Source organism: Populus euphratica, unplaced genomic scaffold (assembly GCF_000495115.2).
Source record: "Populus euphratica unplaced genomic scaffold, PopEup_1.0 scaffold260.1, whole genome shotgun sequence".
Lineage (NCBI taxonomy): Eukaryota > Viridiplantae > Streptophyta > Magnoliopsida > Malpighiales > Salicaceae > Populus > Populus euphratica.
Genome location: NW_011500142.1, coordinates 8,384 through 35,302, shown reverse-complemented (window position 1 = coordinate 35,302; position 26,919 = coordinate 8,384). Strand labels below are relative to the sequence as shown.

At 30.8% G+C, this 26,919-nt stretch overlaps 3 protein-coding genes, 1 long non-coding RNA gene, 1 other non-coding gene and 1 pseudogene across 11 annotated transcripts; 2 read left to right on the top strand and 4 right to left on the bottom strand.

Moving 5' to 3' along the window:
* The first annotated feature begins 1,774 nt into the window (after positions 1-1,774).
* On the top strand, positions 1,775-4,656 carry LOC105110674 (uncharacterized). Its single transcript, XR_839514.1, has 2 exons — positions 1,775-2,334; positions 3,791-4,656. It is a non-coding gene; the product is annotated as an uncharacterized LOC105110674 (long non-coding RNA).
* A 110-nt stretch (positions 4,657-4,766) lies between these two features.
* LOC105110682 (uncharacterized) lies at positions 4,767-5,676 on the bottom strand (annotated as a pseudogene).
* A 1,279-nt stretch (positions 5,677-6,955) lies between these two features.
* On the bottom strand, positions 6,956-7,036 carry TRNAL-CAG (transfer RNA leucine (anticodon CAG)). The gene has a single exon. It is a non-coding gene; the product is annotated as a tRNA-Leu (tRNA).
* A 964-nt stretch (positions 7,037-8,000) lies between these two features.
* LOC105110673 (uncharacterized) lies at positions 8,001-8,983 on the bottom strand. Its single transcript, XM_011005777.1, has one exon. The coding sequence runs from the start codon at positions 8,477-8,479 to the stop codon at positions 8,255-8,257; it is 225 nt and encodes a 74-aa protein (XP_011004079.1). The 5' UTR covers positions 8,480-8,983; the 3' UTR covers positions 8,001-8,254.
* Positions 8,984-15,274: 6,291 nt separating this feature from the next.
* Positions 15,275-16,866, bottom strand: LOC105110672 (reticulon-like protein B9). Its single transcript, XM_011005776.1, has 5 exons — positions 16,667-16,866; positions 16,139-16,319; positions 15,886-16,027; positions 15,702-15,771; positions 15,275-15,591 (listed from the first exon to the last, which is right to left on the bottom strand). Exons 1-5 carry the CDS (start codon positions 16,764-16,766, stop codon positions 15,422-15,424), a joined length of 663 nt encoding a protein of 220 aa, XP_011004078.1. The 5' UTR covers positions 16,767-16,866; the 3' UTR covers positions 15,275-15,421.
* Positions 16,867-19,635: 2,769 nt separating this feature from the next.
* Positions 19,636-26,260, top strand: CYP77A5P (cytochrome P450, family 77, subfamily A, polypeptide 5). 7 transcript variants are annotated; one of them, XM_011005772.1, is made up of 8 exons: positions 19,637-20,277; positions 20,974-21,084; positions 21,447-21,663; positions 21,849-22,182; positions 22,341-22,402; positions 22,520-22,592; positions 23,269-23,317; positions 23,413-23,451. In XM_011005772.1, coding segments are annotated over exons 1-7 (1,266 nt in total). In that variant the 5' UTR covers positions 19,637-19,809; the 3' UTR covers positions 23,270-23,317; positions 23,413-23,451. The 7 variants fall into 7 exon arrangements, with proteins under 7 accessions (XP_011004070.1, XP_011004077.1, XP_011004074.1 ...); XM_011005768.1 differs by lacking the exons at positions 23,269-23,317; positions 23,413-23,451 and adding an exon at positions 25,804-26,260 and having other exon boundaries at positions 19,636-20,277; XM_011005771.1 differs by lacking the exons at positions 23,269-23,317; positions 23,413-23,451 and adding an exon at positions 25,801-25,887.
* The last annotated feature ends 659 nt before the right edge of the window (positions 26,261-26,919 follow it).

The window sequence follows — 26,919 nt, the reverse complement described above, 5'->3', positions numbered from 1 at the left end:
AACTTCTTTTGCAAATAGGTTTATTGGTTTTGAAAAAAGGATTAGAAGATGATTTGGTCTTTTTGTTCAAAACATGTTATAAATTGAGAATTTTTATTATTGTTTTTTATTTAGAAACATGAGTATTCTAATTTGTTTTGCTAAGTAGATCTAATAGGCTGTTTTATTTGAGCCAAGTTTTAATAAGTCTAATAAACTTGTTACTAAGTACATGTATACATACAAAATATTTATTTTTATTCTTTTGGTTTTTCTGAAAATGCTAAAATAAATATTTTTTTCATAAAAAATATATTTTTGGATGGTTCTTTTTTTGTCTTTTTGTAATTAAAAAACAAATGCTTTATTATTATTATTATTATTATATAATATGCAAAAATGATTAAAAAAAGAAGAAGAAGAAGACTTGGCCGTAAACAAGCTAACTACCGGACAAAGTGTATATACTGACTTGCCAAAAAACTCATGACAGTAAAATGAAAAATATGCAAACGACACCCTAGAAAACCAAACATTTAGCCAAGTGATGACCTCTCATGAACAAATGATCTTGTGTTCTCATCTATTTCTTCTCACAAGATCAGCTGGACTAAAAAGTTTATGAGTTCTGCAAATAAAGCTTGTGTTTGCAAATATATTATCTCATGAACACAAACTTTGTAAACGTGATTTTTTTTTTCCCTGTAAAAGTGGAAAGAAGCCCATTGAGACAGAGGATATAATTTGAAGTTTTGAAAACCATATGATGCATCCATTTTTTCACTTATCTGCAGATCGAATTATGCATAATTCCACATTCCATAGTGATATTAATCATGTTATCAAAACGTGAAGAAAACGGGGAATGATCACACACATTTTTAATGATGAGAACCATTCATGAGAAGGACAAACACTTGGTTTTGCAGAGCCAAAAGTTAGGGTTTATTGATGGAAAACATGAATGCACTATAATTATGAGAACAAATTCTGCAGTTGCCTCGAAGATATCACTTCTTTGAAGACTGGATTTTGAACAAACATGGAAAGTTTGGGTTTATGGTTTTGAAGGGAGGCTGTCTGGGAGTGCATTTGGCATGAATTCTAGAGTGGATTCAAGGGTTTAAATTGAGGTCCTTCGCACCATAATTGCAGCTGAAATGTTGGAGCGCATGTTTCCTGTGTTTTTGCTCTGTCAATGGGATTAATTAGAATTGAGAATTAAGCTTGAAGATCGCATGAGACTAAACCATTTTCTACCCAGAAAATCTTCAGATTTAAGGAATAAAACGACGTTGTTTGCTTTGAATCTTCATAGCATTTTCTTCCTCTGCTAAAAACGACATCGCTTTGGCCTCAATTAGAATTAGGTTTTCCCAATGAAAATCATGTCATACTTCATCTTCATCCCTATATTTCAAGACTGTTGTGACTTGATCCTTGTACTTCCAATCCTCTTATTTTCGATCAACTGTCTGCTATTTCTCTTAATTTGCTTCAATTTGCGCCTTGACAGAATTACAATGTGCCCTCTAATTGTTCCATATCTCTCGTCTCAGTCCTTATCTCTTCAATTCTTCATTTTAAAACCAAATTGACTTTCAATCTCAATTTTTTACTTCAATCAAACCCTTAATTGATTTCTAATTTGACTATTTATTTGAAACTTAGTCAAATTAAATCAAGTTAAGCATTTTTCTCCATTTCCTCTTCAATTCAAACCCCAAAAATCACTAATAAAATTAAGTCCAAATGATAAGTACATCACCTTAAATTATGCAATGATAGACTTAATTTGCATGGAATTGAACTTCTATAGCAGAAAATTATTTGTTGTGATTGAATTAAAAGAATGTCGTTCAGATAAGTAATTACAAAGAGAAGTCATTTCCTTTATAGATACCCATCCATATTCTCCGATAGTGATGAAAAACACTTTGTTTTGTTAATATAGATATAAATCTCACACCATTCATGGCCCACCGTTATTGGTTTGGATGGAACTGGAATTTCTGATTCTTCTGCTGGAATTCCCTTTCTCCATCACATGTTAGATGTTAGTAATCTTTTTTTTTTTTTTAATTTGGATCTAGTTTCTTGTTACTGTGAGATTTGATGCCCTCTCTCTAATTATATGGTTGGTTTGTGTTTTTTAGCAACTTTCTTCGCATGTGTTTTTCTGCATGTGAGGGCAATTATTTTTTTTCTTAATTACTGTGAGATTTTTTTGTAAAAGAATTCAAACTTATGATCATTAGAAGTAAATCCAAAACACAACTAGTTAAGCAGGCAACTGTTGATATTCACATTGATGATCATCACACTAACGAAAATGTTGCTCTTGCTATCGGAACTGTATGTCATTGTCTTTCCTCTTTATTTATTTATTTATTCCTTTTTCTCGTATCGCACGTTACATCTTGATTGTTATTATCATCATTGTTATTGTTACTACGTAATTTCTTATTCTGTATCTTGTAACTGTACACTTTAGGTTTAATCATCTGTTTTTTTTAATTGATGCTTGTCAACTGTTTGTAAAAATGTCTAAACCAAAATCCTGCTTGGTTTATGAGCTGCTTGCAATAGACTAGAAACCACTCCACTTGACATTAAATTAAATAGATAGCATTATTGGTTTATCAAAAACAAGCGGGGAGAAAGAAAAAAAGAAGATATCAGTTGAATAAACTATTTTAATTAATTCTATGGTTTCTTTTAATAAACACACCCCTCTTTTTTTATTTTTTTATTTCCTTTTCTTGTCTTCATATATACATCTAGTGGAAAAGGGGAAATGAACCAAAAACAATTAGTGAAGGACTCTCCTTCAACAGTCAAAAAGTGCATGCAGACACTGCCTGAGTTATATCGCCGCCTCACCACTGTGCCATTTCATATGGACACTAAATTTGAATTGACACATTCCATGTTCAAAGTAGCAACAAACAGTTAAGCACAATAACTCTAAAACATTAGAGAAGGACACAATCTTGATGAGGGACTCCAGCTTCTGTCTTTCACTTTTTCATGAGCCAGAAAGAAATGTTAAATGATGACGCATGACCTCTTTCTTCTTCACCCAGAAAGGTCATTGTTGTTCATGATCAGGAAGTAGCTGAAAATGGAGTCCATAACAGGTCTAGTGCCTTGCAGGAAAAATTCTGTACTTGTCACACTAACAAGAACTAATGACAAAAACATGGTGAAAAGATAAAGGTAAATCATCGTGGTTTAAATACAAGGCAAAATGCTTGATAAGCTTCATAATCATCAAGAAGTACATTTTTCTCCTTTGTGTCTTTCTGAGCCTAGCTGTGGTGGCTGTTGCGTTTTTAAACCAAAATCCTACTTGACTTTGGAGTGTGTTCATGGCTATTTTTCGTAATTTTTAATTTGATGGATTATTTTAGTTGTTTATTTCCATGTTTGGTTTTTTCCTCTTTGAAAAAAAAACTTCTTGTTGGGTTATCAACTTGTCATCCATCTCCTCCACAAAAATCTTACAATTTGCTTACATATTGGCTGCTTCAATCTTGACATGCCATTACCTAGTATTGTTTCGTTGATGACGTAAAGCTTGTTAGGCTTGCTGTACAACTAGCATCATTTCTTTTACCCTGATCTTCCTATGTTTTGATATCAAGCTCTTAAATTTTGCCATAATGTTTCCTGATTTTCATCTGTTCAAAGACCAACCATTCATCAAAACAAAACTATATGAGTTGGAAATTCAAGAAAGCAACATGTATTATATACTTGATTGATATTATATTCCTGATTTTTAACTATGTATATAAACACACTATAGGTATCACGGAGCGGAACGCTAACTAGAATGGAATTGACAACCTTACCAGGGGTTAGCAAGGGGATTTTTTTTTTTTTGGCAAACATAAGTATGTTTAGGCACTAAAAGCTAGACAGTGGCTGGGTTTGCAGCGCTTGTGATACACGCACAAGCAATAATCTGCAAAAAAAGAAGAAAATCAGGATTTTTAGGGTTTGTTATGCTGGCTTGTTTCTGAGTTATGATGGAGTTGAGTTTTTGGGCGTGATTTTATTGAGGAGGTTGGCAAGGATTCGGGGAAACTTTGATTTGTTTTTGATTGTAAACAAACCCTGATTGAGCTGCGATTTTGGTGTTTCTTCGGTTGGGATTTCTGTTAATTTTTGGGTCTGTTATGGTTAAGTTTGGGGGCTGCTGCTGGTTCTGGTTGCCGTGGCTGGAGTGATTTGGTGAGGAAGGGTGGCTTGGGTTTGAGAGTCAGTCAAGGGCTGTTACAGGTTAGTTTGTGAGGAAAGGACATTGAAAATGAGAAGTGATGAGTTGATTGAGGGGCTGGAATGGTTTGATTTGAAATTGTAATTTTTAGTTTTGAATTGGCAGCTTATGGGCTTAACTAAGAGAGAGGTCTAATGATTAAAAGGGGAAAGTTTGGGCTGCTGTTTTGGGAAGGCTTGCTATGGCGGGAAGGTCCATAGAGAGAGGAGAGGCTGTGGATTGCTTGCTTGCTAGGTTCGGCGTTGTGGAAATGTTGGAAAGGGGGGGACTGTCACAGCTGGTTTTGGTTTGTGAGGGGTGCTGCTGGTGTCTAATTAAAATAAGTGCAGACATGTCTCTCTCTTTTTACCCTTCTTTAGTCAGAGTATATAACAAAGCAAGGTATTCAAACATCCCTTTTATTTCTCTAAATGGTTTTGATGAACTGAGGGTGCTTTAAAAATCTTTTTAGGATTTCCCTAGGAAATTTAATATCGCAACTCAATGCACCTGTTTGCTTCCTCTAGTGAAAGTTGAATTGATCTCTTTTCCAAAAAAAGTTGAATGGATCAGATTCATCAAGTTTTTTCAATGAAATCTACAATTGATGATACTGCTCTTCCCAATGCACATTTTTCTCTCCCTTTAGATTAGATGAAGGGACAGTAGAACCAGCAGGATGATAACTGGATTCTGCTGGTGAAAACCTTGTGCTAGATTGTCCAGGAGTAAGAGGAACTAAAGGTTTTCCAGATGAGATTATTGGAGGAGCCACAGGCATAGGTGCCAATGCTGGAAAACAAGAGACTGTTGACTCCTTTATCTTGGGACGCTTTGGTTGAGCAGTCTCCTCTGGAAGACTAAGCTTGCCGACTCTAGCTTCAGCTTTCCTCTAGAGCACCACTGATAGAAGATTCATAGCATGGAACTGGATGGTTCGTCAGGCCCTCAGATGATGGTCTCTTGGCTCCAGAAACCTTAATGCTATTCGCAGTTTACCCACCATCCTTTGATAATGGAGAATTTCCAGCAGATTTGGGAATTCTATTTTCTTTCTACACATCTCTTAATGATGTCTTCTTTACAACAAATGGAAATTGCATATCGTGTGTGGACAAGCTTTTTATCAGCATTGCCAAGCCCATACTTACCAAATTTTGAATCTTTTCATTTGTTGAACCAAAAAGATAAATCAACAATTTTCAACACTTCATAGCCACTGAACTTCTAGACTCAAGCGAGCCTTTCCAGGGGTTATGAATTTTTTAAAAAGAAATTCCTGAAAAATTGAATTTTAATGAATTTTTTTGGAGTATCTTTCAACAAACAAATTATCAATGAGCATTGCTTTGGACTTTTTTTTTTTTTTTATTGACTTTTACCATTCACAATTTATACTCTTGTGGGCTAGGAGTATTACGATAGAATATCATTTGTTATTTTCTTGGACAAGTGAAACTTAAGATGATGAATCTGAAGCTACCTGCACATCTCCATAAAGCTTCCAGTTCTTCTAAGCGCAAATTTATATTTTATTGGTGAATAGCAATCCTTAATAATAAAATATTTATAAAAAAATTTATAAAAAATTGAATTTTAATGAATTTTTTTAGAGTATCTTTCAACAAACAAATTATCAATGGGCATTGCTTTGGACTTTTTTTTTTTTTTTGACTTTTACCATTCACAATTTATACGGGCTAGGAGTATTACGATACAATATCATTTGATATTTTCTTGGACAAGTGAAACTTAAGATGATGAATCTTAAGCTACCTGCACATCTCCATAAAGCATCCAGTTCTTCTAAGCGCAACTTTATATTTTATTCATGAATAGCAGCAATCCTTAATAATAAATGTAATTTGATATTCCAACAGAAGAACAACTTCAGTGCCATAAACAAGAGAGTATGAAGCTCTTTGTGTTAGTGTTCGATATATTATGCAATATGCCCATAAAACTTCTATTCTATCATGTTAATCTTGCTTTGACTTTAGCATCATCTTCTCCAACAAATTACACAAATTCTAATTGAATGATTTAGCAAAATTATACATGGATGAGTTGTGTTGTATGAAACCAAACTTTGCTTTTATATTTATGAACTCTTTTACTAAAAAAATAAAAAATTAATGCAAGAAAATAAAAATATACTTGAAAACCTTGGTTCCAATTGAGTAATGTCGATTTGGTTTTTTACTATTAGTAGGGTTTATCCAAATAAATAATATAAATGTTATGAATCCTTTTATTTAGAGGGGTTAAGATATAAAACTGATAAAAATCTTTTATAAAAAAATAATAATTAAAGATTCAATTAAATAATTTGATAAATTCTGATATATATCATGGATTCTCTCTGCTTTCTTTACTTGGATGTGATTTGCCCTAAACTTTAGCTATCTCATTTCCTACTTGCCTTCCTGTTAAATCTCAATTCAATTTGGATGAATCTATGTTTTAAGTATTTTCTTTAACTAGCTGAAGTAAAAATAAATACATAAATAAATAAAACAATTACAAATGATTTCCTTTACTCGACAAGTTAGCTAGCTTAATCCCTAGGAGGGTTTGTCGAGAGGGGAATCCATATTTCTTTCTGGATCTAATTAGAAGGTAAATGTAATAAGAATAATAGTTTTTTTCCTTTTAAAAAAGAAAAAAAAAAGAGTAAAGGGAAAATGTAAAATAAATTGGAAAAATACATATTGTCAAGAATGGGATTCGAACCCATGCCCTTTCGGACCAGTACCTGAAACTGGCGCCTTAGACCAACTCGGCCATCTTGACGTTGGTGAATGGCCTTCTCATAAATCGTATATAATTAACTTAATTAGCAAGTAAAAACTTCAAATCCATTATTTATTTTAAATAGCACTATAAAGAGAGTTTTAGAAAAATAGTTTTTTTTGTGATTTTCTTGAAAATATATTTTTAAAATTAAATTATTTTTTGATATTTAATAGTATTATAAAAAATAACTTAGAAAAAGATTTTTTGATATTTAATAGTATTATGAAAAATAACTTAGAAAATATTTTTCGATATTTGACTAAGGCATAGAAAATGAGCTGAGAAATACTTTTTTTATTTTTTTAATTTTTACTAAGAGAATGAGAACTAAATTTAATAAATAAAAAAGTTAAAGAATAAAATTAAAAAAAAATATAACCTTATAAATTATTTCAAATAAAATAAATAAAAATAAAAATAATAAAATTAAATATGACATATAAAAAAGTTGAAAGATAATGAAATTAAAAATAATTATAATTTCATGAATTATTTCAAATAAAAATAAATTACAATTAAAAGAATAGAGACCATATATGATATAATTAACAAATAAAAATATATTTATGAATTTTCTATAACTTTTATAATTTTTTTTATAAAAACTAAGTCATATTTTTTCTTTGATTAGAAAGTATTTTTTATTGATTAATTTTTTTAATAATAAATAAATACAAAAAACATTTAAAAATAATTTGACTAAGGTTTTGTGGTTTTAAAAAGTGTTTGAGAGTATAATAACAGTAGTTTTTTAAAATATTTTTCGTCTGAAAATGAATTATAATAATTTTTTTAAAAAACTTATTTTTAATATCAGCATATTAAATTTTTTTTAAAAACATAAAAAAATTAATATTAAATAGAAAAATTAAATTTTTATAAAATGTTGTTTGTATAGCGTGGCCAAACTTTTATCACTGTGCTAGGTGAATATGTATTGCATTGGAGAGAGATGCTTGTGTATGCAACTGAGAATAATTCCAAAGTTACAATTATTGGATAAAGCGGTTACAAAATGCTGTTCTACTTTGTCTTCCATGATTAGTAGAATATATCTGGAACATCAACAAGACAGCAAAGAACCGTTGCTTTGGATTTCTGAAGAGCCAATCAATTCACCTCTTCAGTGTACAAAAGCTGAAGCCACCTGCTGCCTGCCAAAAGGCGGAACGTTTTCAAGCTATGTTTGTATTGTAGTAGAAGGAAGAAATGCTGTCAACCACCACAGGCAGCACCGCATCCAGCAGCGCATCCTCCACCGTAAAGGGTCGAATCAGCTTCAGATGTTTTGTCCTTCGATACCCCTTCAGCACAAGAAAAGACTATGGCTGAAAGCAGACAAAGGGTTAGCAAAACTGCCCACAGGAATACTAGACATGAACCGTCAAGACCACCACCACCTCCATCCACGGCGAGCACCTCTTTCAAAGGCCTCACCATCGATCTCTCAATGCGAAAAAATCCAAGGGGTGTGTGTCTTTTGGCGTGGGAAGTGGTAGCTAAGAGGGGTACTTATACACTAGGATTACTTTGGGATTTTAGCTTTATGTGATTCTCTCTCTATGTAAATTACACAAAGAGATGGCAGGCAACGAAGAGAATCATAACAAGGAAGAAGATAGTGGGTCAACACAGCAGCCACTATAACCCATGAACAATGGTCTTGCATATGCTCCTCCCACTCTTTGTTCGCATTAAAATTATTGGCCTCAAGAACTAGGATCACAGCAAAATAGCCACAGAAATATGCGACAGCTAAATCCTCATCGCGCATTCAAAGTGAGGTCTGTGGCCTCCACTTGTCCTCGTGCAAAATGGGCATCAACTTTCACTAGCGACTTCATAGTAATTTATGTATATAAAGACTTTGAAATTGCCTTTTAGTAATATTGACTAGGGAAGGTTGCAACTACTGGCCTCATTAGTGGAGCCCTATTCATATCCAGCTTATTACTAATTAAACCATAAATAAGAAAATACTTTTAACTAATATATTGCTTGTGGACGCCGAATGGGTTCATTTCCTTCCATCATCATTGAAATACTCAAAAAACATGATGGATCTTTACATATATCAGTTGGTTTTCTACATTACCCTACTATTCTAAAAGACTTGGTATACTTTCTTCTTTTTTTCCTTCCTCTTAATTCTTTTATTTTTTTATTTTTTTTAAAATTTCATCCTTATACTTTCTTTAATAATCATCTTAGTTATTTTTAAATTGACCAAATTGATTAGTTCACACCACAAAAACTTTCATGTAATTTAATTTTAAACTTTATTGAGATAAGAAATTAAGTTAAGAAATTTTTTCTTTTATCAATTCATTATTTTTTTTCTCATTTCCATATTTAAAAGTTTTTTACTTATTGGTCGGATTGCTTTTGGACTAGTTAAGCCGACTGGATTATGTTAGGGTACTCTTATTTGGTTTATTTTAAATTCATGTTAGGTAAGAAGTTGGATTGAAAGTTTTTTATTTTTATTTTATTATTTTTTTCTTAGATTTTTTTCTTTTACTGATATGTTGTGTTACTTTTAGATTTATCAAGTTGATTAGTTTATAGCAAAACAACTCTTATATAATTTAAATTTATTGATAAATTTCAATATTAATTAGTTTGAGTTAGATTTATTAACAATATTAAATGATTTTTTTATGACTTTCATATTTTTTATTACATTCAAAAAAATTAATACTACCCACGACGTAAAACACACATATATAAACTAGTGTGACTCTATGGCATCAGTACAAGCACCATTCTCGTAATGTTAGATGGATATCCAAGAGAAGTCATGAGTGGCATCACTATATCAATCAGCAGGATTTGTCATTTTGGAGTTCCAACAAGCTTGTGATCTTTCAGACTGCAAATATTTTTCAAGCACTTTGGAGTTACCATAGTATCAATTAATGCAATATTTCTCAAGAAATTTGCAGGAACATTATTATTGAATATAGCATTTCAATAGTTGAGATTTCCAAATTCTAATATTTAGTTTTAGTTTTTATTTCTTGTAATTCTATCTCATAAAATTAATCACTTGCAAGGATACACTTCTTGTAACATAGTTTAAACAACAAAAAAGATATATCCCATGTATACATTATACTTGTTGACAACTTCGAAAACAATTCAACTAAATATTCATTCTTTTCACCTAAATTATTGCTAGCGCGAGGGGCAAAGCAAGGCATTTTAATTTGGGAGGGTCAAATTAGAGAAATTATTTTAGAGGAGGTAAAATTTAAAAAAATTTATTTTTAAGATTAAAAATCTAATTTATTAAAAGAAAAAAACTAAAAAATAATTTTTTCTTATATGCCCAGTACCTTGCTAGACCTCCTTAATTTCACCCTTGAACCGCTATCTAAATTTCAAAAAAACAACCGAAATTATATTATAAAAACAAACAAAGATAATAAAAATCTTTTCAATTCTCCAAAAAGCAACAAATACGATACACCGTGAATCACTTTCTTGATTGACAGGTTATGAGAAAAAATCAACATTCTTTGAACCATGCACTCTTGTACGTTAATCTTATACATAACATTCTAAGAGATACAATAGGTACTTCCTTTACAAATTCTCTTATTATAACAAAAGATAGATGGTGTGATAAAATAATATAAATTAAAAGAATTTTTTAATATAAATTATAATAGTAGTTTTAATTTTAATTTTTTATCCTTTTACAAGATGATGTTTTTTTTACTTTTCATTTCTATGCATTCATTGTTTTTTCTTTGCCACTTTAGCACCTTGAGTCTTGTTTAATTGCTGCAACAACGCTAGACTCATAAGCGTCTTGGATCTGGTAACCATGTTTGGATTTAACATGGTTGTTAAACTCATGCGCAGGTCTATCAAACCCACCTCTAAGTCAAAAAATTTAAAACTTTTTAGAAATATGATTGGCTTACAAAAACAAATGTTACCTCATTCAAGCAGAATTTTTTATTAATATATAGTAGAAATTAATTACAAACTTTTTTTTGTTTATAAATTTGTTATATTTGAAGAGAAAAGAATGGGGAAAAAATGTTGAGTTCTAAATGATTTATTTCAAGCCTTAAAAAATGAACTTCCTTTTTTTATGTGCATTGTGGATGAAAATATGTATAATGAAACTAAACATATATTGTCCAATATTCTTAAAAACAATATAAAATAATATTATCATTGGTGAAAAATCACAAAGGACCACCCATTAAATAATTTTTTTTTACATTGAGTTTGATTAAAAAATAAAAAATAAAAAATCATAAAAGAAGAGAAAAAAGAAGAAGAAGAGAATAAAGAGAAAAGATATAATTTCTACTGAAAGAATAACAAATTCATAAACATAAAAAATAAAATATTTCAATAGGAAGATATGATTTGAATTTTTAGAACTAAAATGTTAAATTTGATTTTTGTAATGATTTATTGTTTATAAATAATTTTTAAACTTATATTTTTGTTTAAGATACTTTAATGATACTTAAAATAGTTTTTAAAATAAAAAAATTATAAGTTGATAAATAATTTCTAAACTTGTATTTCTGTTTAAGATACTTTAATGATACTTAAAATCGTTTTTTAAATAAAAAAATTATAAGTTTATAAATAATTTCTAAACTTGTATTTCTGTTTAAGATATTTTAAAGATGCTTAAAATGTTTTTTTAAATAAAAAATTATAAGTCTCAATATTTTAATTATCATTTCCTCGTACGCAAGTCGCATGAATCTAGTATGGTTACCAGGCTTAGATGCTTGAGTCATGCCAAATTTAGGCATTGAGTTAAAAAAAATATAGTTAAAAAAACAAGAAAACAAGAAAATGGAAAAAAGGGAGAGAATATAGAATTTCTATTGAAGAAATAACAAATTTATAAACATAAAAAATGAACTACTTCACTAGGAAGGTATGATTTCAATATTTATATCTAAAAAGTTAAATTAGATTTTTGTAATGATTTGTTATTTATAAATATTTTTTGAATTTGGATTTCTATTTAGAATACTTTATAGATAATTTAAATGTTTTTTCTTATAAAAAATAAATAAAAATGATAAGTCTTAACATTTTAATTATCATTCACTTAGATTTGGATCTGGCATGTCTGTCAAATCCAAAACACTTAAAATATTATTTATACTCTTAATATTTATTTTTACATTTAAAAAAATTAATATTAATTGTTGCGCTTTGGATCCATAATGGAAAAAGTGGATGTTCCAAGAAAAAACTCAAATGAATCAAGTTCATTTGAAAGTCGATAAATAGATTAAGACATCAAAGATGGATAGCTGGAGTACGAGATTAACGGGAATCATGAATACTTATAAAATAAGATTTTATTAGGTTTAGGGGACCCTACACTACTTAAATTAATAAAGATATAAGTGTCATGAAGCTTTTAAGATTATACAATGTTTTTGTTTGTAAGATTGTACAATGTTTTTGTATGTAGAGATGAAATCAATAAGATGATAAAAGTATACACTAAAGATTTATAATTAGAAATTGCAGAGTTAGAACTTGCCTTTCTTTGTGGTTCATGGATGTTTATATAATTATGAACCACATCGACTTGTATGGAAATAAGGATACATTAAGAAAAATATTATGATATTTAATTTAATAGCAATCATTTAAGGTAACAATCCTTAATGTTGATGGTGCATTATTGAGTAGAAATGATGTTATCATTTGGGTCATCTACTAGGTATGGTTATCCCTAACACTATTATATGTGTTTAATTATGATAGGAGGATGTGGAAGTATTAATGTTGAATACCATTTATACAAAAAGTAAGTGGAGTAACACCATATCAAGATTCTCTCATTCAGTCTTGTATATTCAAGTATGTTTATAGCTGACCTTATGCCTTTAGGTAGGCTCGTTCTTTTTCTTAGGTACGTTGTTTTGTTGGGCAAGGTAGAGACCCTAGACCCATTTTAAAGACACTAGATAGATGATTCATACTACGTTACATGTTAGATCAAATTTATCCTAAATAAAAAAATAATTTGGGTAATGATAGCATTTTTAAAGGTAAAAAAGGTAATGATAAAAAAGACAATGACTAGTGGAAAAAATTGAACGCTTGCAAATATTATAAAAAATATACTTTTTAAATATTTTTAACATGTTTCAATAATCTTATTTGATAACAAAATAAAAATTAGATGAGAACGAGATAACCTTAAAAAGAGAAAACAAAATTCAGAACTCAATCACTAGTAAATCAAATACTAAAGGAGAATTCAGAACTCAATCACTAGTAAATCAAACACTAAAAGAGAAATTAAAAAAAATCAATTTTAAAAAAGAAAAAAAATATCTGATTCGAGTTAGCAAGCTAAATTCATAGCTCGATCATGAGACTGGATAAACCCATACAAAAGAAATTGAATAAAATAATAGAGGTTAATTCTTAAGCAAACTAAATTATAAAAGACAAAACTAAAAGAAAAATCCATTAAAAAACATAAAAATTAGAGTCAACTCAAGTTAACTCAATTAATCAATGATTCAGGAGATGAGGTTGGGATAATTTTATAAAAATAAAAGCTAGAAAATTATGAAGATCAAGGTCTGATAATCTAATGTATAGAAAATTATGAAGATCAAGGTCTGATAACCTAATGTAGAAGGATAAAATTGAAAAAAAAAATTAATTTTAGAAAAACCTAAAAAGAGATTGAAGTTAAATCAAGTTAATTTTTGAAACTTTTGACTCAAGTCATGAAATAAGGATTATCCCATATAAAAAAAATCACAAAGTATAATTCTCAATAATCCAAAAATCACAAAGTATACTTCTCAATAATCCAAATATGGAGGGATAGAATTGAAGAAGATAAATTAATAAAAAGATTAAAAAATCAATTAAAAAGATATAAAAGAAACTAGAATCAACTTGAGTTAACTTAATCAATCCATAGCTTAGGACATGAGATCGAGATAACTTCATCTAAAAAAAGAAATCACGAAAATCAAGGCCTAATAACCCAATGTAGAATGATAAAATTGATTTTAAAAAAAAACCTACAAAGAAAATTGAAGTCAAATCAGGTTAATTTTTAAAACTTATGATTCGAGTCATGAAATTATGATTATTCCATACAATATAAAAACAAAAAAAATCACAAATCAAAATCCTCAATCATCCAAGTATTGAGGGAAAGAACTAAAGAAAATCAATTAATAAAAGGATTAAAAAATAAAATAAATAAAAATCAAAATATTAAGGATCAAATCTAATAAAAAATAATGGATGAAATTGAAAATATAAAAAAATCAAGAAAATAATAAGAAAAATAAGAAAATAATTATAAAAATTAAATAAAACCAAATATAGAAGGAGAAAATCAAAAAACCAAATCAACTTTGAAAAGCATTAAAAGCAAAATAAATTGCAATAAAAAAATTATGATCATAATTAATAGAAATACAAACTAATAGAACAAATTTGATTTAAAAAAAAATAGATGTAAAATCTCAAGTGAGGAGAGAGTATAAAAGAGTAAAATAAAATAGTTTATCAAAACCCAACAATCACTTTATTATGTACACGCATCTGATTAACACCGTAAAAAGAATATTGAGATACTTTCAATATCTTCACGAAAAACAGTGTTTAACTATCAAGAAATATCGTTTATTATCTCTTTAATCAACTTGATTATAACAAAAATATTAGAATGAAATTATAAAAAAACCCTTGAATACTCATTTAACTTTTTACTTTTAAAGATGATCTAATTATTTTATTATGCTTTAAAAAAATAAAAATCTAAAACCCCCTTAGTTAAATAAAATTTGATTTTATATGTAATTTAGTTAATTTGCTATACATGTTTTAAAATATATAAAAAAACTAACTAATAGATTTTTGTAAAACTATCGTATTAAATGTAATAGCTAGTTCTTTTTTTTAAATAAAAAATAATTATTATACTGTTCTAATACATAATATAACATATTACGTAAAGTAAAAATCTGATCTCTATTAGTAATCCTTTTAATTTGATTATGAACAAATTAGATAAGGTGAGATTTTCTTTTTTTTTTTTGGAGATTGTGTCACCACTCATGGATACAGCAGGTGTTGAGTCACAGAGAAAACCTGGATAAAAAAAAGGCGGGCTTTGAACCCTTGATGCATTCCATGACTTATTAGAATTTGGGCTTAGGCCTAACCTCATGTTTTCATGAGCGGTGTCAATCCTACGCCTACCAAAATGAAATTTTATTCTTGTTCATGTCAACACATGGAATCAGCTTTGCATGACAAACTTCTACATGCATAAACTGAGCTCCTTTTCATTTACATTAGATTTTTACACATTTGCATCTTTAGTGGCATTAAAATAAGATTTCATCTGCCTTTCTTCTCCTTCACCGGTCCTCTGGGTATGTTGTTAAGAACATTGGAATCAAACCTTCTATACATTTTCTTAACTTCTCGGGTCAATTTACCAGCGTACCTCTCCACCTCATCCTCGTATTTATTGTAGAGAAATGGCAGAGTTTGCAAGCAAACAAAACCTTGATACACAAGAAATCAATCCATTAGTCCCATAAGCTCAAAATCATGCATGGATGGGCAAGCATATGTTTAATTAAGCAGGGAGGTAGCTGCCAGCAATCTTACTCACATAGAAAAAGGAAATTCAAGAACGTGAAATAGTTTCCGATCACAGATAATATGTAGAGACAAAATATTGCCTGGTAGCAGATGCAGAAAAGAGAAAAGAGATTAGTGTTAGTGTGCTCGGCAATCAAGAATTTATTTCAAAACTAGAGTTAATCATGGTTAGTATTAGCGAATGGTAAATATACCACGAAGAAGAGTGCTGGTTGTTTTCCACATGCAATGTCAACGAAACTTGACAAGGCCTGATTGAATCTTTCGTGGAAGGTGAGAGCAAATTCATGGAATGTAGATTTGTCTAAGATACTTCTTGGGATCACGGGAGGATTCCTGAAAAATATTTATGTTTCAATCCAAGAGGAATCGGCAAATCTGTGATCGATCAAGAAAACAATCTTTCTGCTATAAGCGAAATCATAATTATGGGAGATTAACAGCTACCAATTGAAAAATTCTGCGCTGGTGCACCATATGAAGACAATGAGCATTGCTGTGATGGAGATGTGACTGAAGAGAGTCACAAAATTGTACTCAGCAACCTCAAAGAGCAACCATAATACTGTCATTCCAAAAGAAAGTGCTGCTGACACCTTTTTGTTTTCCCATAGCAACACATCAGCAACTGCAAATTCCAGCAGCAAAGTTTATAAGAAACATGTGCTAATCCTGATTCACTACATCTGGAATTCAATCATCATTGTAAAAAAAATAATCCAAATTCTACGGTGCTCCCATGAAATTAAGAGGCCGCTTGGCATTTAAAATTAGTAATAAAATGCAAAATTAGCAGACCTTTTGCTTTGAAACAATAGAGCAAATGCAAAATGGAGAATACACACACACACACACACACAACTTGGTTGACACACACACACACACACACACACAACTTGGTTCTGTAATCTAACATGAATTTGTCGACCTACGACTACAAGCTAGAGGGGACACATAAAAATATACATGCTGTACCTTGTCCTCCTCCTAGAACAGATCGTATTGGTCTCTGCCGCCCAAAAAGCTTTGTCTGAGGCGTTGTTTCATTGTCCGAATCCGAAGAATAATTCGGCATGCTTATTGATTCTTAGAGCTGAAAACGAAACTTTCTTTGTTTGCTCTTCTTTTCTATGGTCGAACAGGTAAAATAATTAATAAATATGTGCTGATGAAATTTGCAGAAGATGCTTATTTATAGGTACGCATGATATAGAAGTAGTTCTAAGCTTAGCGGCAAAGTAAGGTGGACATAAACAAGTAAGGTATGGCTTGGAGCTTGGCCTTGAAAGTTTCTTTGCATGGCAAAGTGTTTATATATATATATATATTGTTATTAGAATCTGCTATACCTCGCAAAGAAGAATGTCAGTTTTTGGCTGCAAGGGCATTCAACAAATATTAAGAGAAAACCCACAACAAATGGGAAAAGTGGCTTGTAAATGTCTTGATTACTAGATTCAAATAATAAAGTTACTATTTTACCAATTTTTTTAATAAAAAAAAGCTGTTTATCAAAGATATTTTATATTTTCATTTGATTATTTTAGATTTTATTAGAGCCATCTCTGTCTTTTCTTTTTACGTTAAGAGAAAACTTAAACAAGTAGGAAATGTACAGTAGAAAAGTCTTCATTGATTATAAATTGAAATACTAAAATTACTATTTTATCTTTTTAAAAAAACTAAGTTATCTGTAAGAGGTAGTCAAATCTTTTTATATCATTCATCAATCATTTTAGATTTGATTGGGGCATCTTGGTCCTTTTATGTTTTTTAATGATATAATTATTTAATTACTTTTAAAAGCAAAAAATTATTAATCTTAAATTTAGAAGCTCTTTAGTATTTTTATTTTTTTAAAAATAATTAAATGAGTTGAATGCTATTAAAAGATGAATTTTATATGACTTACATTCAGGGATATTGTTGTTTTTTCATGTGGATATTTTGTTATTATGATGTAGGTTTAGAGGTAATTTTATAATTTTATAAATTTAAATATTATTAAAAACAATTGTTAACATATATATTGCACATAACAATATATAAACCATCTCTTGTATCTTTTGAGCAATTCATGTAGAATTATCTTGTAATCAAACATCATATTTCATTGTAAAAATGGAATCGTCATGGCTCCTTTTTATGATGAGTCGATGCTTGTGGCCAATAACAGTTTGGTTTGGCACTGGTAATTTCCTTAAGTTTCATATTTGTCTCTTCAAAATATCAAATTAGTTATTCAATTTGTTATTCTTTTAGATTTGATTTTTTTATTATTTATTTTATGTAGAATAATTTATAAATTTAGAATGATTTATCAATTTTATTTCCTTTTAATTTTTTAATATTTCAAGTTTAGTCTCCATTCTTGTTATTTTTATATGTTTTATTTGATATAATTTTTAATTTTGTTTTTACAATTTCATCATCTTTAAGTTTTTTTTTTCTATTAAATTTGATCTTTATTTTCTATTGCATTTTTTTTTCACTTTGATAATTTTTTTTTATGATTTTATTATTTAACATTAAATTAATTAAGAATTGAGTTTCTTGATCGAGTTTGGGTCTAGAATTTCATGGGTTGTAAATTTTAGTGATTAACTTGAGTTTATAAGATTTACTTAAGTTTGCTTATTTTGTTTTTCTTTTTTTAATCTCATGTTTTTTTTTAGCTATGCTATTTTTATTTGTTTGGTTCTATATAAGTTTTTCTTCTAATTTTAAAAATTATCCATTTTATCTCGGTTATTATTATTTGTCATTCTTTGTTGAATTTATTTTGACTAATCTTTTAAATTGATTTTTTTATTTAATCTTTTAGTATTATATTGCTTGAAAATTAAATTTTTTTTCTAGTTCCATCCTTCAAGATTAAAGTTTTTTTATATTGAGTTTTGTGATTTTTTTTTAATTTTTATTTATTTATCTATTCTAGTCTCATTATTTACATTGAAAGTTTAACGGATGAATTTAGATTAACATAAGGTTTTCTAAGATTGTTTTTTTAGATTTAATATTTTTTTTTACATTTTATTATTTAACATTGAATTGAATTATTTTCAAATTAAGCTTGATAATCTATATTAGTTTACTTTCTATTAAACTATCTCATTTACTAGTTCTAGATCGTATATAATTAGTTTGTCTAATTTGTTGGTTGTTTTTTAAAATTTTTATTGATTTATTTTAATTTTATTATTTAGTTTGCATATTTGGAATGATTTATTAGGTTAGGTGATGTGTTTTTATTTTATTTTTTTATTTGATTGATGAAATCTTAGCTTTGTTGTCTTGGTAACTTTTTTTTGTTGTTGTTGTCTTGGTAACTTTTTTTTTTGTAAGTTTCTATATATTTTTTTATTTAAATAAGTTCATGAACTGTTATTTTTTTGTATTATGTAATTAAATTATATTTACATTTTCTCAGTTGAATCAACAATGCAAGTCATATTTTCTTTATTTTTTAAAATACGAGCATGGCTGGAGCATTTTCCTTTTAACCAATTAACAAAAGCACGGGCGCTGGCCTAAAAAATTGCTCAAACGCTTTATAGCCTAACCAAAGGTTATCAAAGAGCATCTGCCTGCCTAGATTCTGTATGATGGAGAACTCAATATGAACAAAAATTCGCAAATAATAAAATTGAATTCATACATCATGCCTTTGATTTTTCTTAATTTCTTTGAACTTAGAAGGTCGGTCCATGGAATCTTGAACGAACTATGTATCATGGGATAATCCTCTCTTTTCTAATTCATTTCTATAAGAACAATTTAATCTTTAATTGGGTATAATATTGTGCTAATTTATTAAATTGAGAGGTAACATCAAGGAACCGAAAACTTGAAGGACTAAAGTGAAATGATTTCTAAACAATAAACACTTAAGAAAATTTTATGTAACAGGACAGAAAATTAAAACAAATAGATGAACCAACGACAAAAGGAAGAAACAGAGAAAGAGCAACAAGCAGCAAAAAATAAGGTTTCTTGAATAAAAAAAAAAAAACCACCAACTTTCTCTTCAACATCAAACACTTTGAAGTTTGAACAGCAATGGTTGATCCTCCTATTTGTCTTTCAAAATCTAATCACAACCTCCCAAAAATCTGCAAATGCTTTCAATTGGGTCTCTCTGTCTCTCTCTCGGAACTACTCCAAAACCTCTAAAACCCTCTAAAACCCCTAAACCCATTCGCAAGCTTTATGCAACTAAAGCAATGGCTGGATCAAACCCCAGAAAAGTTTCAACTTTTGAGTTTAGGGATTTGATGGAGACTTTTGCGGTGGATGTTAAGAGGGCAGAAAATAGGCCATTGAATGTGCCATTGATTGCACCTTTTACAATAGCTTCATCAAGGCTTGATAAAGTGGAGAACGTGGCAATTAGGATTGAATTGAGTGATGGTTGTGTGGGGTGGGGTGAGGCACCGATATTGCCATTTGTTACTGCAGAGGATCAGTCCACTGCTATGATTAAGGCTAGAGAGGCTTGTGAGTTGCTGAAGAACAGTTCATCGATGAAGTTGGGCTTGGTTTTGGAGAGAGTTTCTGAGATTCTTCCTGGACATGAGTTTGCTTCTGTGAGTAGAATTCAGGGTTTTAGTTGTTTTTTCTTTTGGCTATTTGGGATTTGAACTACTTGTGGGTTTTTTTTCCATTGGTTATTTATGGTTTTGTTAATTTGGTGACTGCTTGTTTTATTGAGTCTTTTAATTAGGATGTGGACTCTATGGTTTCCTGATTTTTTTTTTTTAATATATTGGGTTTATGTGATGTCTTTGTTAATCTATGAAAAAAATAAAAAAATAAAAAATAAAATTTTGCGCCATGCTTTGGTGATGTTAAAATACAAATATGTGGTTAAATTGAGACTAAATAAAGCTAGGTTATTGGTGCAACTTCCCGAGTATTTTTATGGACATTCCATATCTAAAATAATCATCTCCTTGTGCTGAAAATTCCCAACATTTGAGAAAAGTCATAGAGCCTGGAACTTTAGTACACGAGGAGCATAATTATATAGTCTTGTCATCCCTGCTTCTTCTGATAGGTTGTAGTTCTTGTTGTTGAATTACAATTTTGGTAATGCATTTAATGATACCTGTGTACTCGTTTTAAGTTTGGTTAAACATCCAGCGGATATGTGAAGCTTGTCTGCAAATTACACTTGATAACAGTCTGGTAGAAACTGTCATTTCTGTTTTATCTGCTAGAATCTTCATTTTTAAGATAAAAGGGATTTCTACTGATTATTGAACTTTCTTCTGCGATTGAAGGTTAGAGCAGGAGTTGAGATGGCATTGATTGATGCAGTGGCTAAAAGCATCAATGTACCTTTATGGATATTATTTGGTGGAGCTTCTGATAGCATAACAACTGATATAACAGTTCAGTTCACTTCTCGGTGATTATACCTTAATAGATGCTTATTCTTTTGGCTATTAATGATTTCACCAATGTCGTTTCTTCCTTTTATAACACATTTCACTTCTAAAGCCACTTTGAGCTCATCTGAAAAGTGGGGAAGGGAGTGTTAAGTTTCCTGTTCCTGATTCTCTGGTTTACTTGATGTGTTGTGAAAGGAAGTGGTTTTTGTTGTTTTGGTGTGTGCAATACTGATCTTTGCTGCATCATGTCCATTTTGGAGCACATGCCACATAGACTTGTACTGCAATTTGTGGCTTTGGCATGCTTAATGCATTTGCTATGAAATGTGGGCTTATACATATTACATATTACATATATGCAGATTCCAATTGTATCTTCTGCAGAAGCTGCTGAATTAGCTTCAAAATATCGGAAACAAGGATTCCAAACTTTGAAGTTGAAGGTGGGAAAGAACCTTAGGGAGGACATAAAAGTTCTTCAAGCTATACGTGCAGTCCATCCTGATTGCTTATTTATCTTGGATGCTAATGAGGGTTATAAACCAGAGGAAGCTATTGAAGTTCTTGAAGAACTGCACAGTAATTACTTAGTGATGTTGACTTCTGTATGCTAGCTTATCAACTAACTAGATAAGAAGAGGAGATTATTGGATTATATCTGAACTCCCCTTCACATATATAATTACAATTCATCTAATTTCAATTTCAAGAATTTAGGCTTCTCTGATTGGTGAAACTAATTTATATTATCTTGTTTCTTTCAGAAATGGGGGTAACTCCCATTCTTTTTGAACAACCAGTTCATAGAGATGATTGGGAAGGTCTTGGTCATGTTACTCATATCGCAAAAGGCAAATATGGGGTATCAGTTGCAGCAGATGAGAGTTGTCGTAGCTTAGTTGATGCAAAGAGAATAATAAAAGGAAATCTTGCAGATGTCATTAACATTAAGCTTGCTAAAGTTGGTGTTGTTGGGGGACTTGAAATTATTGAGGAGGCAAGGACATCAGGATTGGATCTGATGATTGGTGGAATGGTTGAGACCAGACTAGCCATGGGCTTTGCTGGTCATCTTGCTGCTGGCTTTGGCTGTTTCAAGTGAGAAATATGTGGTTATGATCCTCTGTTGAAAAAATTTACATAATTAGTTTATTTTTTCCGAGCGACCATCTCTTCTGCTTCTTATTTTAGCTGCGTGAGACTCAATTTTAAATACTTTCTTTTTGGTTGATTGAATTCCAAAACCTTTTATGAAGGTTCATTGATTTGGACACACCCCTTTTACTGTCAGAAGATCCTGTCCTTGAGGGTTATGAAGGTACCTTTCTGTTCAACTACATAATGTGAATCATTTTAGTTTCTATGTTCAGCTTTTAATTGCTTGAAATTAATGTTTTTGATGGTGCTTTAATTTTTTTTCTTTTGATTTGTTCAGTATCGGGTGCTGTTTACAAATTCACAGAAGCTCAAGGGCATGCTGGTTTCCTTGACTGGGACAATGTTTTGTGGTAAGTTTTATATTACCATCTTGACCCTCCAATTCACCTGAACAAAAGTTACATACTTTATCACTAATATTTAGAATCTTATATACTTTTGAATATCGGTGAATCACATTATCATCCAGATAATGTTAAGAGGATGATGGTCAGTTATCTTTGTTTCCAATTTTACAGTTGTCTCTAATATTGCTGTGTTACATATGAGCATTTGGCAAAATCTATCAAAATATGGATAGTTTTAGTTCCTTCAATGAAATTCTCCTAGAAGCAAGTGCCAGGTATATGATACAGATTCCTACACCACCCATTATCAACGAGCATGATTACTGGAAAATCAGCTAATTGGTTTCTCCTAAAATTAAAGAAATCTTCAATAAAACAACAAACAGCTTGGTATTGCAAACTAGATTCTCTAAAGGTTGCAATGCCAAAATTACATTCTTTTTTTGTTGATTTCTTTGGCATATAGAATCGCCTTCTCTTGAGTTGCGTGTTGCCTTTTCTCACAGAGGCATTATTGCCTTAGCAAGAAAATGCTTGTGTGTGTATGCTTCGGGAAGCATTATAAGCTTTCAGGGATCATAATGCTAGTTATTGTATGTAAGGGCAAGCATTCTGTTATTTCATTTCAACTTTGAGTTATATGATTCATTTTGAAAATTTCTGTATTGTTCATTTACAGAACTGGACCAAACACTGGGAAAGAGAACTTAATTGGTCTGAGCAGTTTGGTATTCAGTTTCTCTTGATAGCACAAAAAGTTTTTTGAATACTTCTCACATCTGCCCTTGAATAGAATGAGTCATTTCCACGACTTTCTTTGCAGATATGTTACTTTGTTGCTTAACGGGCAAATTGCGCAGAGAAAATTACATTTCAGAAAGAAAATGAAAAGGCCTGTTTTACACCTTCAGATTGCGATTTATGACTAATTTCCTTGCTGTCTTTTGTTCTTTCAGGGGTTGGGATTAAAACGTGTAATTATCATTCTACTTCAAACCAAGATTTGTATTGTTGTTATTTAGAACTTAATCTAAATCAGGCATACAGCTACTTATCAAATACATGGAACAAATTATGCATTACTTCAAAATAGAAAATTTCCTAATGTTAGTCTACTTGTAATAGAGCCTTAAGCTCATAATAATACCATTAAATGGAGTGATTTATTCTTCTGGAAAAAAAAATCCATTTCTTGCAAGTTGCCGTCCTTGTTATTGGCATATCAAATCATATAACATCAGGGAGGAAATGGAATTTCCTGTTCTTTCTATGTGAACAGACTGAGAATAGACATTAGATTCTTTGAGTGCTAACCAAAGAGAACTGTAGAAAATAGAAGGGAACTGCATACGTAGTATAATTCCTTAAACTTAAAATCTACCTTCAAGGATCGTGATGGAGCTAATAATTTCACTAAATGAAAGAAAGGTGGAGATACGCATACAAAAGAGGTTCTCTCTCAGAATTCCAAATCCCACATATAACTAAATTCACAAATTCTCTTTCCTAGCTCTTCTGGTACAAAATTTTTTCCATCTCTTGATGAGCCACTCTTCCAGAACAAGAATTTCTGCTTTCTACGCCAGGGCTCGAATGCGGGGGTGACAGGCGTGCACGCCAGGATTCGAATCCAGGTGCCCTTCCATCGCTAGGCCAAGCCCTAGAATGCTCTACGCTTTCATACTTACAAGGTGATATGCTTGCTAAAACATAATATGTGTCGGTCTCTGGATGAGCTGTGCAAAAAGTGCATTATTTTTATCCTTGAGCAAACGAGGTACACATACAAAAGAGGTTCTCTCTCAGAATTCCAAATCCCACATATAACTAAATTCACAAATTCTCTTTCCTAGCTCTTCTGGTACAAAATTTTTTCCATCTCTTGATGAGCCACTCTTCCAGAACAAGAATTTCTGCTTTCTACGCTTTCATACTTACAAGGTCATATGCTTGCTAAAACATAATATGTGTCAGTCTGTAGATGAGCTGTGCAAAAAGTGCATTTTTTTATCCTTGAGCAAACCAAACATGCATAAGAAATCCCATCAAGTAATAGTAATGGATGGTGGGTGATTAGTTGAACAAACTAAACGCGAGAAGTCCATTTCAACTGATTTCTATTACATACCTCGTCCGAATAATTACAAGAGTTGACTTTTTTATGGATGTCATTTTTTTGTCCATTTTCATGTTTATTTGCTCTTGTACTCTGTGCATGCATATCACGCTCAATTTGGTCTGTCTCTTACTCTTTATGTTGTGGTGTTGGGGTTGTTGTATTGGGGACCAGAAGCTATACATGTTCTCTATGAATTCTCATGTGTTTGTGAGAAAAAATGTTACTTCTTCCAGAAAAAATGGTTTGTTGCCAAACACCAAGCCTGAGATTTAGTGAGTAGTGACTGAAAACTAGTGACCACACAGCAACCCTTAATAGAAACTCGGTCAAGGCCCTAGAGAATAGGAAATTCCATGATTTTTGCAGTTGACAACTGTAAAATCTGTGGTATTTGTTAAAGTAAGCAAATCATTGCGAAATCCTTATCCTTATTCAGTAGAAATTTTTGACTGAAGTTAGAAATGATATAAAGAGCTTTAGTGAACAGTGAACAAGCAAGCATGAAGATTTAAAGGTGAATGCTTTATGATTTTTAGGGACCCACATAATGATTTCAAGCAGTCTGATCCTTGATTCTGAGTGGACCTCATAATCCAAGTAGGACTGGCGAGGATTCATTAAAACTTACCTGTCACTCTTTTACTCTTAAACATGGTAATAGTATCATAATACTCCACTATAGAATTGAAAGGGATAATTAAAATTTTTCGACATGCTTAGATATGATGACAAGTTGATAAAGCCTTTTGTCTTCTTTAAACTAATGTTTATATTATATGCTATGGGGAAGGCAAATTTACTAACTTGGCAGGATACATCATGTTTACTTTAACCCCCATGCATTAAACTAATGTTTAACTATGGGAGGAGGGGGTGTTCATTTGCCACTGAGACTTGATTAATGATTGATCAAATATGCTTAATATTGTTTTTGTTCAGATGGCTGTATAACATCTTCCGAGCATGATCTTGTGGGGTGAGAAGTTTAAGTTTGGATTTGCTTTGGAACATTTTTTTCTACAAGTGGGCTTGACTCCATGTGTTGAGGTTGAAGCTATTGTCTCGCACCCTTTCATCTTTTTTCCTTTGAAGAAGGATTAAGCATGCTTACCAAGACATAAAAGAAAGAAGACTGCCTTGGCATGCCAATGCCTTGCACAACTCCGAGTGATAACTGATAAGCCTGGTTTGTGGGTGATTAGTGCTGTGAATACTTGTTCAACCACTGCATATAACCTAAATGTTTAGTGATTTGCGAATAAAAGGTTCAAGTGTCTGTGATATACCTAATGAATTATTAAGCAATTATTGGTGTTACACATGTTCAGAAGGATGAGTTTCTCAAAACACCTCTCCCCTTATGGTTGGTGTGATCTTCTTAGGTGAAAAGATAGTTGATTTGCACTGCAAGCTAACATCCTTTTCTACAGATGGGTTCGATTGAGAGATGTAGAACTTAACCAGGTGCTAGCCTCCCAACATTTTAGGGTTTGTAAGTGGCCGCAATCACATAGAGGGTTGATTGCATTATATTCGAAAGGGGTTTGGTGAATCACTTTTCTATAGTAATTGCAAAAGATTTGCTTTGTCTTCTATTCGAAACATAGAAAACCCTTTATTCGTTTCAAGAAATCTGAGATGAACAGGTGCGTCTTAAATGAAAAGAAAGCTCAGTGGCAAAAGCAGGCGCCTACCAAGGCCCAAGAGCGCATGCTTTAGGCTTACTGTTTTGCACTCCTTTTACGAAACCTCGTGATTCTTCTTGTTGACAAATTCCTTCGACAATAGTTTACATCTTGGAATTTAGTTTAGACTAGCTACTAGCTATGACCTGTGTAACGCCGTGGGCTTTGAAATTTTTTTTTTTTCAAAAAAATTTGTGATTTGAGTTTTTACTATGTTTTAATTTTATTTTAGTTAGGCAATTAGAAAAAAAATAATAGCAAATAAGTCAAATTAAATAAAAAAATAAAGATTGTGATAACTAGTAGAAAAAATATTTTTTTGAAAAGAGAGAAATGATGTGTAATTCTCAACTTATTAAATATGGAAAGATGAAATTAGGTGAAGAATATCTAAAAAATCAACTTGAGTTAACTTGAATTAGTATAATAAAATTGTAATTTTATTAATTAAGATTAAGCTAATTTGGATTATCATACCAAGTTAGCAGTTTATGTCATAAGATTGGGATAACATGTTAAAAAAAAA

Coding starts and splice junctions, on each gene's coding strand:
- LOC105110673 (XM_011005777.1), bottom strand. CDS start 8,479: ATGGTGAGGCCTTTGAAAGAGGTGCTCGCCGTGGATGGAGGTGGTGGT.
- LOC105110672 (XM_011005776.1), bottom strand. CDS start 16,766: ATGCCGAATTATTCTTCGGATTCGGACAATGAAACAACGCCTCAGACA. Junction 16,028..16,138: donor AGCGCAGAATTTTTCAATTG/GTAGCTGTTAAT, acceptor AATATTTTTCAG/GAATCCTCCCGTGATCCCAA. Junction 15,592..15,701: donor CTTGAATTTCCTTTTTCTAT/GTGAGTAAGATT, acceptor TTGTGTATCAAG/GTTTTGTTTGCTTGCAAACT.
- CYP77A5P (XM_011005768.1), top strand. CDS start 19,810: ATGCTTTCAATTGGGTCTCTCTGTCTCTCTCTCGGAACTACTCCAAAA. Junction 20,278..20,973: donor CTGGACATGAGTTTGCTTCT/GTGAGTAGAATT, acceptor CTGCGATTGAAG/GTTAGAGCAGGAGTTGAGAT. Junction 21,664..21,848: donor AGTTCTTGAAGAACTGCACA/GTAATTACTTAG, acceptor TGTTTCTTTCAG/AAATGGGGGTAACTCCCATT.